Below are 12,952 nucleotides of genomic sequence, written 5' to 3'. Positions count from 1 at the left end.
TCTCACCCGGGCCACTTCTTGCACCCAATATGGAAATTGTGTCTTGCAGATGAGGAGGTGGAAGTACACCATTTTCCCCTTCCTCAATAGTCAGATACAGGGAAATGATGTATCCATTGATATATTGGTGGCATAATAAGTTATTAACCCACACTGTGGTTTATTCTGTTTAGCAACAGTACAGAGGCAGTGATCCAGGGGAACTTGTGCAGGTGGCCTGGATAGCTGGCCAAGGATGAGAGCCAGGAATTCCTGCAGGGGTCTTGTGACAGTGACAGGCTCATTACTGAGGGCATCTTCTTTTGGGCTCTGGTCTTCTGGCTTTTCATTGCTGACCACATGTCTCAGAATTAGTTCTAGATTTTTAGCCTTTTCATATGATGCCAGAAAAGGGGACAAACTGGATAAAGTTTTTATAAATTAATAAGGGAAACAACAGTAAGCACAGTCATGCTCAGCTGTAAGCTGTTGTGGCAGCTCACAGCCTTCACATGTCCATGTGTGTGTGTGTGTATATATATATATATATATATAATATATATATATATATATATAATATATATATATATATATATAATATATATATATATATATATATATATATATGTCACTTACAAAATCCTCAGGTGATGAGCTTTCCACTTTTTCCTGGTAAAGCTCCAGGCACATCTGTTACTCTCCATATAAAGCAGCAGGACCTCCAAGTGAGGAGTCCTTTTCTTGGAAAGTCCAAGTGCAGAAAACTTTGTTAGCTCTTTGCATGCCCTGCTCAATACCCTCACCTGAGGGTCACCTGAGAGCCATTGGCAGAAGGCAGAGTTTAGAGCAGCTAAAGCTGTTCTGATCCCTCCAGCAGATCCACCTGGTGATGAACTGCTGAAGTGGGGAAATCACAAAGCTGATTTAAAGCCACCTTCCTCTACTCTGCACCTACACTCCCGTGAAGGGACCTTTCTGTTGACCTTTCTGTATTTAAATTGTTTTCTCATGGTCCTGTAACAATAAGGAGTATCACGTCGTCTCAGCATCGTTCTCTTCCTGCAGTAACAGGCAGCTGTGTTTTGCATCTGAGTCAATTCCAGTGCTACCAGTGGGGATCTGACCATGCTGATTCTGTTCATTCCACATCTCCACTGATCCTACTGAAAGCTTTTAACTTGCTGATAATGTAGCACTAATTTTACCTTCCATTGCAGTGTGATGAATATGTGCTTTTGTCAAAGTTAGGAATTCTGTTCATTCCCTTCATTAAGTAGGTGCACAGTCAGATCAGAGGGAAATCAAGCCCAAAGGATCAGATTTTGCCATATATTCTCCCTGAGGAACCCACCAAGTTAAAGGGGTTCAAGCCCATAGTATTGCATTCATGCTTGTAGAGGAAATATTCATCTACTATCACTATTCATGACTATTTTAGTATCTGATGAAAAGAAAGATGGCTAGCCTGAAATTCCTGCCATTTTACAGGAGGTAGCTGTAACTTGAGTGCACTTGCCATGCTAGGGGAATCTACAGTTATTTCCAAGAAGGAAAAAAGAATTACTAGATTTAACAAATGAAAGTCCTTCATAAATAAGGTAGCAGAGCAATGATATCCTCTGGGCTTTACATGATGTTTAATTGCTGGACAGCTGGAGGGATTAATGTTTGTGCATTATGCCCTGGCTCTCAGAAATTAAACATGTACAGCTGCCACTTTATCACTGCTTAAAGTATTAGAGCTCCTTCGAAAGCAGGAGTAATTTGCAGAAAAATCCCCATTGTTATTTAGGAAAAATCTCAGCCTCAATCATATTTGTCCTGAGTTCCTTCAGAACAAAACAGCAAGAAAAATGAGATTGGTAGTGACTTTTAATTGCATGCTGACAGGAAAAGTGAAGGCAGTTGCATTTTTAATATGCTGGATGCTCATTGTAATTAAATGTAAAATAATGCATGAACTTAGGTTAAAGGTAAAATAGTAATTGTGTAAATCAAGAATTAAACCCTAAAGCCACGGCTCTACCTGCAGAAGGTGAAAACAAAATGGCTTTACTTTCCCTGCTGCTGTCTCCTGAGCTGAGGTTTGAAAAAGGCAGACGTGTGGAACGTTCTGCACATGGAGTTACCCAGCACTGCCAGGACCTCGCTCACCCTTGGTGTGACCTCTGTGCTGATCCCTCCCTTACAGATAAATTGTCTGTATCAGAATGTTCCATGAATAATTGATTACTGAAAGCACAGTAGATGAAAACACAGTATGAAAACAAGACACTTCAGGATGAAAACAAGACTCTTCAGAATGTGGTACTTTTGCAGTGTCTCTCTGAAGGAACACTGGGGAAAAAAAGAGTGGATGCAAAGAGCACAGTTCAAGCACACTCACACCCCCCCACACATACAAGTCCTTCACACTCTGTAATAGTTTTTCACAGAGTTGTGGAAAAGTGGTATGAAAAAGCTGGTTTTATACAAAGATTTGTGGATAATTAAAGCAAAAGCTTAATACTGCTGGACTGCATGATGCCTGTGCACACCCACAAAAGCTTTGTCCTGCTGCTCTTTAGCTGCACTTTATCTGGAGACATTGCCTCTGGTTCTTCTTTCCAATCTCGCATCATGGTGTCAGAGGAGCAGAAATTAGCCTGTAATTATGTTTATCTCTTGGGCAGTCTGTCAAACAGAAAAGTTTGAGTTGAAATAGTCCAGAAATTACATCTCTTACTGCCAAATATGATTGTATTTCATGTCCCTGAAGTGTTTCCTTCATCAGAATAGAGCTATAATTTTGAGCCTGTTCATCCAAAAAGCAAGAATCTGTTTAACTTTATTAAGGGAAATCTCCTGTATTGACAGTGCCAGTGATCATGTTCCAATGGCAGATCCGTGGGAAGGAGTCCCATCCTGCAGTGGCCACCAGGACATATGTGTTACACTAATTAACGAGCGCTTGACAGCTCTGCTTCCTGAACATATGATCTGCAGACTAAATCAAACTCACTGAGCTTGAACTTGTACAGTCCCACGCAGGAAGGGACCATGTCATGTTTGATGCAAAAGGAAAAAAAAGTTGGCTTATGAGTCATATTAATGGATAAAACAACATCTTAGTGGCTGAAATACAGTATTTTCCTATAGAGGAAGATAAAATTTTTGGATTAACTTTGCTTATATTTTGCAAGGAAATTTATTTAATTGATAAAATGTAACGGGAAAGGTTTAGCTCGCAATAGAAACCACTTCATTACACCACTTCTATCCAACCAGTTTAAAATAATTGCTGACATTGTACTACTGAGTCTTCATCTCAACCCAAATCCAGGAAAGTGCTGCCTTCTATTTCAAAGCCATAGGAACTGAAAGGCAAATCCTAATGCCATGGAAATCTCACTGCTATTAATCTGAGCGCAGTCAGCACACAACCCTTACAGTTTTAATTGCAGTGAGTGTCACTCAGTGATTAAATTTTCCATTTGAGTAGAAAATCTAATACTTTTTTTCAAAAAATGCTTGCTATTCTTTTCTGAAATTGTGGGTACGTAGGCAGGTATGTTGATTACATCACAAAATAGCTGTGCCCCCTAATATCACAGAACTGAAAATACTTGGGGGCTGGTTGTTTCCAGAAAAGTCTGTCAGGCTCTCCCCCTCCCACAATCACCACAGGGGTCTGTGTTTGTCATTACAGTGTGTGCTTATATTCATAACTTTGAATCTGGCTACACCAGCTTCTGCCAATTGCCTCCTTGTGTCCTCGGTGCTTCTTTTTAAGGTACTTCTTTCAGATCAGTTGCCTTGCAAACTGTTCTATTTTTAAAGCATCTTTTTAATTGTTATTGAACCTCCATTCAAACTCACTTTGGATCACTGTTCCTAGAGAAATGTGAGACGCAGTTGGGTAAAACTGGGGGGGTGAGATGTGACAGCTCTAAATGTTCCCTTGTTTGTCTTTGCTCCAGAACAGTTAATAGTGCCATGTTCTAAATGCAATGAATAATTAAGTCTAAAAGTGAAGCAAACTGCAATAAAAAGAAGTATCTCCTCTTACAGAGAATTCCCATCAAGCAAAGTAACTTAGTGGAAGTGGAAATTTTATGGGGCACTGCTTTGTCCCTCACTGCTCAGCCGAGTCCAGACCTGTGAGCTCGGCTGCTGTAGCTCCCAGATCAGCACGGTAAAGCCGGGCTCTTCTCTCTGTCTTACCTGTCCAGCCCACTGGGACAGAAAGGTTTCCTGAGGGTGGCCCATGTGGCTTTTCTTTGCTCTGTTTTTCACAGATGGGCCTGTGTGGTGATTCCATCAATGACAAGTTCTAGCTGAAGACTAAGATTATTTTGTTTCTGTGGAGGTGCTTTTGAGCTGTGCACAGCTGTCACAATGTGAGAGGGGCTGCACAACCAGTAGCAGTGCTCGTAGCTCTGTAGTGTCAGTCACTGCTCCCTGGCTCAGTAAATATAATATTGTAGATTGGTACAAACCTTCAGGATTCCCGTCTTATGGCAATATGAAAGTGGTTCTGGTGGAATGGCTCAGCTTTCCAACTGGTTCAACTGTATTTAGGAATGTGTGGGTAAGAAGGAAGTGGCAGGCCAGTGACCTGAAGCTGTGAACCAACAGACATGGGCTTGAGTTCCTTGCTTTTCCCACATTCTCTGAGAATAAAACAAGTTTTGCTGTCATTTGCCAACGGGACTGGGGTGTAGCTTTTAGGGGTCTGATGAAGTCTTTCCTGACATGGACATAAGGAACCAGAAAGCAATGGAGGAAACAGGCAGGTCTAAGAAGGCAGGTCGTGTGTCTGTATTAGCAGATGAGCACAGGGTGGGAGTCTGCCCAGTGGATGGGAGTAGGCTTTTCCTGGCAAAGTGTGATTTGAACTCTGAAATGGCTCAACTAGCTCCTGGTCATGCAGAAGATTCATACCCATGGGGAGTCCTGCTGGATGCCAGAGGTCTGTGAAGGCAGTAGTGTGGGGTTTGTGTGCCCTGTCCCAGGATGGAGGCCCTGTTCAGTAATGCCCTGCTCTGCTTGCTGAACGTTTATGTATCCCTCAGAAGTACAGAATTTTGTGTGATAATATTAGAGCAGCTGTTAGTTTAGTGGATATTATCAGATGTTTCTGAGGGATTTGCCAAATTGGTGCAATTTGTAAAATTGCCCTTTTAATAAGCAAGTCATGTCTAAGGGAATAGCAGTGAGCTTGTCCTGTACAGGTTCCAATTTCCAAAGTCAGAAAAGAAACTCACTAAACACATCGCAGCATATTTTTTTTCCATTTAATTTTTGGCTAGTACCAAACATCTCCAATCTGATTCATCTGATTATATTCCAATCAGAATATGGAAGAGTAATAATAATGTCTTTATCCCGTGAGATCCCCATGGGGTGTCTTGGATTTTTGCAAAAACCAGCACACTATTAAACTTAGGTGTTCTGACCATCCTTTTTGTCTTCCAAGCTGCTTTATTTTACCATGAAACCCTCTACACTGGATCACTTGTTCATATTTTGAGGTCATTTTCAGTCATTTAGCCAGAAGAACCTCTGATAAACTTTCTAACCCTTTCCTGGTTTGAAGTAAAATTGAAGAGACCATGAGTTAGCAGTCTTACTGCAGTAAGATTAAAGGCAGGAAAGTGCAGAGTGTGCATACCTTTGTACATAAACTGCTTCTCTCTGTAAATTGTGGGGTCATAATTAATTCTATTTTCAGAAAATTAAACCACTTGGAATGAATATATGATGATTCTGAATCAGTAAATACATTTTTGAACCAACTATTATTTATCAGCAGGGGCTTTGGCATCTGGTTGCTCCATTATAATTAACTAATACTATGCAAATACTGCTGCAGAGAATGGAAAAATAACTGATTTGTGTTGGAGGGGAGCAGTGTGACAAAGGCAGGAGAGCACATGCAAATATTAATTTGTGAGAGCATGTGAGATGGCTCCTGAGCCACATTAGTGATTTGAACAATATCAGGAATTACAATTCCTCCTGCAGTCGTGTCTATATGGGCTTTTCGGTATCAATCACCATGGCAACAACCACTGCTCCGAGTGAGGCTGCAATTCAGCTGCATTATTCCCTCCATGGGAGGCCTGTCATTTTTTCAGAGCAATGTGCTTCAAGGTCATCTTCATTTACCTCCATCTCTTTTGCTGTCCTTCCTGGAGGGCAGCTTTCCACAGGAAACTTGTCCTTCTAGGCAGGAATCCGTGCTTTAAGGCCTGGCATCTGACCGAAGATCTGTACGAAACGCTCAGGTATTTGGTGAGCAATTGTCTGCAGGCAGAGTAAATCATTTAGATACAATTGAGGCTGGAAGTTATTACTAGTTAAGTAAAACTAACGTGATGACGGTGTTGGCCACTGACCTTGGGAGTTCCAACAGTGTTGACCCCACCTTATCCACGTCCAGCTCGGGGGTTAGTTTATGTGGGCTGTGTGTTTGGGTTTGCACTTGGAGCAGCACACCCGGGCAGGGGGGCTCAGCCTTTCCCCTCCTGCAGCACACGGAGCTCACACCCTCAGCCTCAGAGCTCAGCAGAGTTCCTGAAGTCCACCAGCTTCTCCTGCCAGAGCTGGAGCAGCAATGAGTCAAGAGCACGTCCCTCCCTCCCCAGTGCAAATGCTGGAATGTGAAAATCATCCTTTGCCTCCTTTAGAAGATCCATTATCAGATTTCAGCAAACGTACATTTTGAGACACATTTTTAAAGTTACTTTGGGGACAGTGTCAGAAAAATACAGTGTAATAATTCATCTTATTTCCTCGTCTTCAGCATCAGTGGATAATTACTGTTACCCACTTTACCACAAATTTTACCAAATAATTATCTTTCTTTAAGCCATTTATGTAATTTCAAGTGGAAATAACTCTTTTGGAGGAGAGAGATGAAGTAAATACCTGACTCTTACTGAAAACCTATAAAATCTTTAATTAAAGATTAGCAATGAAAGCAGCTATAGTCCATTGTACATAATCCCCAGCTCCTGTTAATGATGGATATACGATGTATTTATTTTTTTTCAATTTTAGCCATTTTTGAGGATCCATACTTGGTCCATTGTAGAAATGTTATGTACAAATATATATTTTTTTTTAATGACAGTTTTCAATGAACACCCTGTACCTTTAGAGAATTCTACATTTTTAGAGCATTCTGCTTTTCTCCTATAAGCACTTAAAAAGCATGTGGTAGAATTATCTTAATTTTTTGGTACCACACCTGAGCTCAGATTGCCCCTGCTGCACCAGATTTCTTGCTAAAGCCTCACTTAGCTCCTGGCTCTGGGCAAAAGAGAACCAACCAGTACTGAAACGTTAACTTCACAACTACAATCTCTCTGGTCATCTTTTATTTTATCATTTTGCACTTCCTCTGTCCAAATCCTGCTTCTGCTCCACTCTCCTCCAGAGGTGTGACGAGACTGCAGCTGTGAGGCAAAAACCGAGACAATTGTGCTCTATATGTTGGCATAAAACAGAAATTAATGCAGAATACCTCTGGTATACATTGTCCATAGGTCAAATCACATCTGCACAATTATTTACATGTGATATTTTGCTTCCTAAAACTGTGAAGAACTTTTAACACATTCCAGTGCTCTACAAAACTGGTTTTGTAGTTCCACTTGTTTACTGCTTTGAAGCCTGTTGGTTAAGCACTTCTTGCAAACATTTCCAAGATTTCTACTGGGATCCCTCATATTTGAAGGAGGTTTTACATCTTGGAGTACATTTATTAATTTCCCTGGTGCTCAAGAAAGCAAACTAATACTTGTTTCCTTTGTTTTGCGGGAATAAGCCTCCAATAGGACAGGGAGCAAATTCAGGGAATGCAAACAAATTGCTCAAGTGAAAGAAAAAAATACCCCAGTGACCATTTAATTACTATTTGCACATTTTCTACTGAAATGCTCTGGAGGCAGTGAAATACTGTAGTGATGGTGCTGTGCAGGTACCCTGGCAGATTTATGAACGGAGATGGGAAGTGAACTGTCCCTGGGACTTGACTTCCCCATCCTCGTCTCTCCAGGTGCTGTTTAAGATAATTTGTAGCACTGCTTTTTATTGGGCTCTTCCAGCCAGCTCCAATCTGGGCAGCAGGAACACGGGAGCATGTGGTGGCTCCTGCCCAGGTGCAGGGGGATCAAAAGCAGCTTTTCTCCTCTTGCCTGTGTGTGCCAGAGAAGTCCCCCAGTGGCTGGGAGCTGCAGACTCGGCTTTATCCTGGCATGCCCTGTGGATTTTAGCTGTCAGAGAGGATAATGGAAGGGTGAGAGGAACTGGGACGTTATCTGCCTTCCTGTGGCAGCAGCAGAGCCAGCTGCACACAGAGATGGAGGGCTCTGCTGGAGCCACGTGTGACCCAGAAGGAACTGTCCCATTTGAGCTGGCAGAGGTTGATCCCCACCTAAGGACTGTGATGGAAAGGGGAGTTATCAACAGCCAAAGTGCTGTGCTTGTTCAGTGGAGAGAGAACTTGTAGTCTCTAGTGCTGTCATCACACTAAATTTAAATTTTAAGAAGAAATAAAATAATCATGACCATGCAATTTTCCTAGCTAGTAATTCTCAAGCTCCACTGAGAAAGTCCTCAGGAGAGGTTACAAAAGCTGAACTGCTTCTATTTTCTGGCTGTGATTATCAGTAATTTTATCTCTGTACTGGGATTTGTAGGTGCAGAGGAGGAGCTTTTGTGCAAACTTCCATTGTTTGTGTCCCAGTGCAGCAGATTCCTGAAGGGAAATGTGTACAGACAGGAGGGGTGGAGGTGGGACCAGGAAAACAACGAGGGGAAAAAGAGGGGCTCATTACAGTTGGTGGAAAGGAAATTTATGCACGTTTGGAGTGTGCAAATCATTACAACCTTGCCCAAACATTAGGGATCAAAGGACTATGCAGGATTTTGCTCTCTGATCTGTTTCTGAGATTCATCAAAGTAATGCCAGAAAAGCAATTTCTTCTTCTCAGCCTTGATCTGTTACAGAAGCTGTACATAGCCTTAGAAATATTCCTGTTTTCCCACTGCCTTTTTAGAAGAGATTGGTAAGATTGTAACTTTTACCTTAGGTTTCCACTTTATGGAGTAAAGTTCCAGATGCAGTTCTATATCGTGCATTACCTGAAGACAGTGTTAGGTTATACAGCTGTGCACCGATCAGTAGGACTGACAGATTATTTCTAGTTATGGCATAAGGATAGAAAAGTTTGTTCAATGAAGGAAAAGAGCAGAATTCGGGTGAAAATCAGAGCATTTTAATGGTCTCAATTCTGCCATGCAAAAGGGGGGGCGGGTTTAGATGCTTCTCCACCAGACTGCGCTTGTATTTCGGGTCCTGATATTAGTTGTCTGATCTCAGTTCTTTCTCTTTAAAGAGAAATACTGCCTTCTCCAAGGGACAAGTGCCTGTTGGGGGCATCTCTATACCCGAAATACCAAGTACAGAAGGAGCCTGAGCATCCCACCTGGAGCAGCTGATGCTGTGGAGTGTAACAGAGTGTTCCTTTGGTGACCTCTCTGCTGCATTTCATTACTGGTGTCAGGTTGGGCAGCTGAGAGTCTCCCTGTTGGGGGGAGCCTGGGTCCTGGCCAGTGCATGGTGGTATTGCACCAAGGAAGGCAATCCTCCTTCTCTTCTAATTAGGCAGATTGTTGTTCTGTAACATCTGGAAAAACTGGGAGTAAATGGGACAGAGCACAGGGCAGGAGGGGAGAGGTGTCTCTATATTGTCATGCTCTGGTGTAAATGACAGGCTGCTTAGGTTAACAGAGCCCAGCACGTTTGCAAGCTACAATGGAAATAAGCATCTGTGCAAGTGAACATGTTCTTAATTATTAGATAAATAGAGCTATAAAACAGAGATAATACTTCAGTTGAATACCACTGGGTTCCTGTCATTGGATATGACAGCTTTACAGGGATTCTGCTGCTTTCCAGGTGCACTTGACATTGCAGTGATTGGTACCATCTAAACTGTGGTTCATTGTAGGGGCTCTGCAGGTACAGCAGTAAATGGTTCTGCTTCTGAAGACAAAAAGATTCCCAGTGTAAAAAAAAAAAGTCCTCAGTGCAATGTAGAAAAAAAGCTTATTGTAATTTATATGTATGTATTTATTGTACTTTAATTTATCAAAACCTTAATTCCTGTAGGTGACTGAAACTGCAAAGGCAGAATTCTTTTGGAAGTAACTACCTCAAAGTACTAATGGAGAATCTCTTCCAGGGTTTTGGTTCCCCCACACTTTGATGAATTCAAGTGACTACAATGCAGGTTGTTGGAGTACCTGAAAGTTTAATTTGCACAGGCTTCTCTGGTTCAGCTGTCCATTAGGCTTGCAGGGGAGAGTTCTCCACTCAGCTTCTATCTGACAAGCGCCTCATTTGTATGTTAATGTTGAGTTGTGATTTCCAGGGAAGGCATTCAGCGTGTTGTAAAGGGCCTTACTGGCAGATTGCAGCTAAATTGATGCTCGACTCACTAAATATTTACCCTACACATCCCACTTAATATGTCCAAAACCAGGCATACTGTGAAATCCTGAAACCTGATTGTGAATGATGAAAGTCAGGAAGCTGGTAATGTCAGCACGGAGCAAAGCACAGCCCAGCCTCTCCCCTGCCATGTCCCACTCTTCCCGTGCTGTTATCCCGTGGAAGGGGCTCACCTGGCTGCTCCTGCCCCAACCCCAGGGCAGTGCTGCCCCCACTTCTCCCACCTGCAGTTCCCACAGCCCCGCTGCCCCTTTTCCTTCAGGGCTGCCCAAGGCCAGTAGAGGATCATCCTGTGGCGCAGCTGGGGAGATGAGTGTTGGCTCTTCACCTGCTCCTTGCCATGTATTTTACCATTGGGAAAAATGCTTTGGATTAGGACAGCCACGGGAATGCCTTCACCCTCCCTCTCTCAGATACTCCTAATGTGCCAAGGCTGGAGCAGTGGTGAGGGGTGTTTGGAAACCTCACATCTCACCCGTTTGTTTTTATTCCCAAGCCTGTTCTCCCAACGAGTTCCAGTGCAGTAACAAGTCGTGCATCTCCATCATCTTCGTGTGTGACGGTGACAACGACTGCGGGGATGGCAGCGACGAAAGGAAATGCTCCCCCCTGACGTGCAACCCCAACGAGTTCCAGTGCAACAACAGCGTGTGCATCCCGGAGCTGTGGGTGTGCGACAACCAGTCCGACTGCGAGGACATGTCGGACGAGTCCGTGGAGAAGTGTGGCCACGACGCCAAGGCCCTCAACACGTGCGCGGCCCACGAGTTCCAGTGCGGCAACGGGGAGTGCATCCACCTCAACTGGAAGTGCGACGGGGACGAGGACTGCAAGGACAAGTCTGACGAGCAGGACTGCCGTGAGTGTCCACAGGCTGGGTGGGGGCTCCCCGGGGGGACAAGGGCCAGGAGCTGCCCTGGGCTGTGTGTTGAGGCAGGTCCTTGATGTCGGGGTGCCTGACAAGGAGCGCTGGTGTCCCAGATGGCGTGGCTGGGTGCCCAGCCCAGCAAGGGCAGGTGTGTTCCAGACTCCTTTATGCTTTTCCCTTGAGGATTCAGAGCGGAGGTGTAGGAGCTGTTGCACGGTACCATGCCTCAGAAGAGATCTTTTTTACTAGAAAGACAAGGAATGAAAAATGGGAAAAATGTTCAAAGCCCTCAGGCTGCACGGTGGGGTCACAGCCTGGAGGTGAGAAGCTGCTATGCTAAAGGGAATATATGATCAGCAGAAAAAAATAATTCATTTTCTGCCTCTGAAGTTGGAGTACACCGAACAAGGCAGTCAAGAGCAATACCTCTGAAGAATCCAGTTTGAAATGCACTTTGAGCTTGGCTTGATAAAGGCACAGAGCTAATAAATAATGGATTTTTTTTCAGCTGGCTCTATGCATTTCACATGCTGGTGTTGGTATGTGCGGTATTTTGAATGTTTCATCCATTTTTAGCCACTAAACTGTTCAAGCTGGTCACTTACCTGAGGAGGGAGAGAGAAAGAGAGAGAAGAAAATAAGAGCAAAATGCTTTCCTAAAATATTTATTACGACAAGATTGAAATAAAACATTTACATAGCTGTATATATTTAGCAGCTCTGACATTGGGCCACCTCTGGGGAGGAAGGCAGGAACCAGCTTGAGAAATCAGGGATTTTTGCAAAGGTATCACTTTTGCCATCACCATCTTTTCATACCCAAGACAACACCGAGTCCAGGCTGGTGGGCTCAGAGCAGCTGTGTGGGAGAGCCCTTCAAGGAGCTGGGGATCAGACTCCCCCCAGCACAGTGAGGCAGATGTAAATTCAGTGCCTTCTTTAAAAAGAGGAGTATGTAGGAAGTCCTGGGCACAACTTATTTACTCTGCAGGAGAGCAAGGGATACGCCACAGGTAACCATGGAGCCGTTATGCCTTTAAAATAGCCAAGGAGAGCAGAATAGGAGAAGCCAAATATGTTTTGTTAGGAAGAGAGCAGCTTTGACTGCTGGGTACAAGGATGTCATCACTGTCAGCCCTTTCCAAGTAGGGATGGATTAGTAGGATGTCTTTTCCTTCATCTCCAAGAAGGTGATACAGGAGATGAGAGAGCTCTTGGGCAGTAGGTGCCCAGGCAGCACTGCCAGGGTCTGCAGGGTCACAGGGACAGGGGAATCAGGAGACAAAGTTGGTTCCTGGCACCCATGTCAGTATGACAGGACTGTAAGAAAGCCATGCAGGAGTAGGTCTGGTGCAGATGTGCACTGCTGGGACAGCCTGGGGTGTTTGGTGCCTGTTTTCATTCTGAGACCTCCTGTGGGCAGTCCTGTACTTGTATCCCCTCCAAATCAGGAGGCAGTGGCGGGGCCACGTTACAAACACAGGGGAAGAACTGGTGTCTGGTGCAGGGGACTCCAGCAGAACTGATCCCTGTCCCACAGGATGCATCCCCTGCAGTGACAGCAGCCTGACAGGATGGCTGAGTTTAGACAGCTCAGGACA

At 43.9% G+C, this 12,952-nt stretch overlaps 1 protein-coding gene across 3 annotated transcripts in view; it reads left to right on the top strand.

Annotated features, from left to right (window-relative positions):
• The window catches only part of LRP8 (LDL receptor related protein 8), a 171,147-nt gene that overhangs the window by 137,803 nt on the left and 20,392 nt on the right, over nucleotides 1–12,952 (top strand). For all 3 annotated transcript variants that reach the window (XM_027748654.2, XM_027748653.2, XM_039380566.1), the window contains one exon: nucleotides 10,980–11,342. In XM_027748654.2, coding sequence (XP_027604455.1) covers nucleotides 10,980–11,342 — 363 coding nt within the window. The remainder of the gene's footprint in view (nucleotides 1–10,979; nucleotides 11,343–12,952) is intronic.

Source organism: Pipra filicauda, unplaced genomic scaffold (genome assembly GCF_003945595.2).
Source record: "Pipra filicauda isolate LSUMZ 115617 unplaced genomic scaffold, ASM394559v2 scaffold19_size4547281_pilon, whole genome shotgun sequence".
Taxonomy (NCBI): domain Eukaryota; kingdom Metazoa; phylum Chordata; class Aves; order Passeriformes; family Pipridae; genus Pipra; species Pipra filicauda.
This window is presented reverse-complemented; position numbering and strand designations above follow the sequence as displayed.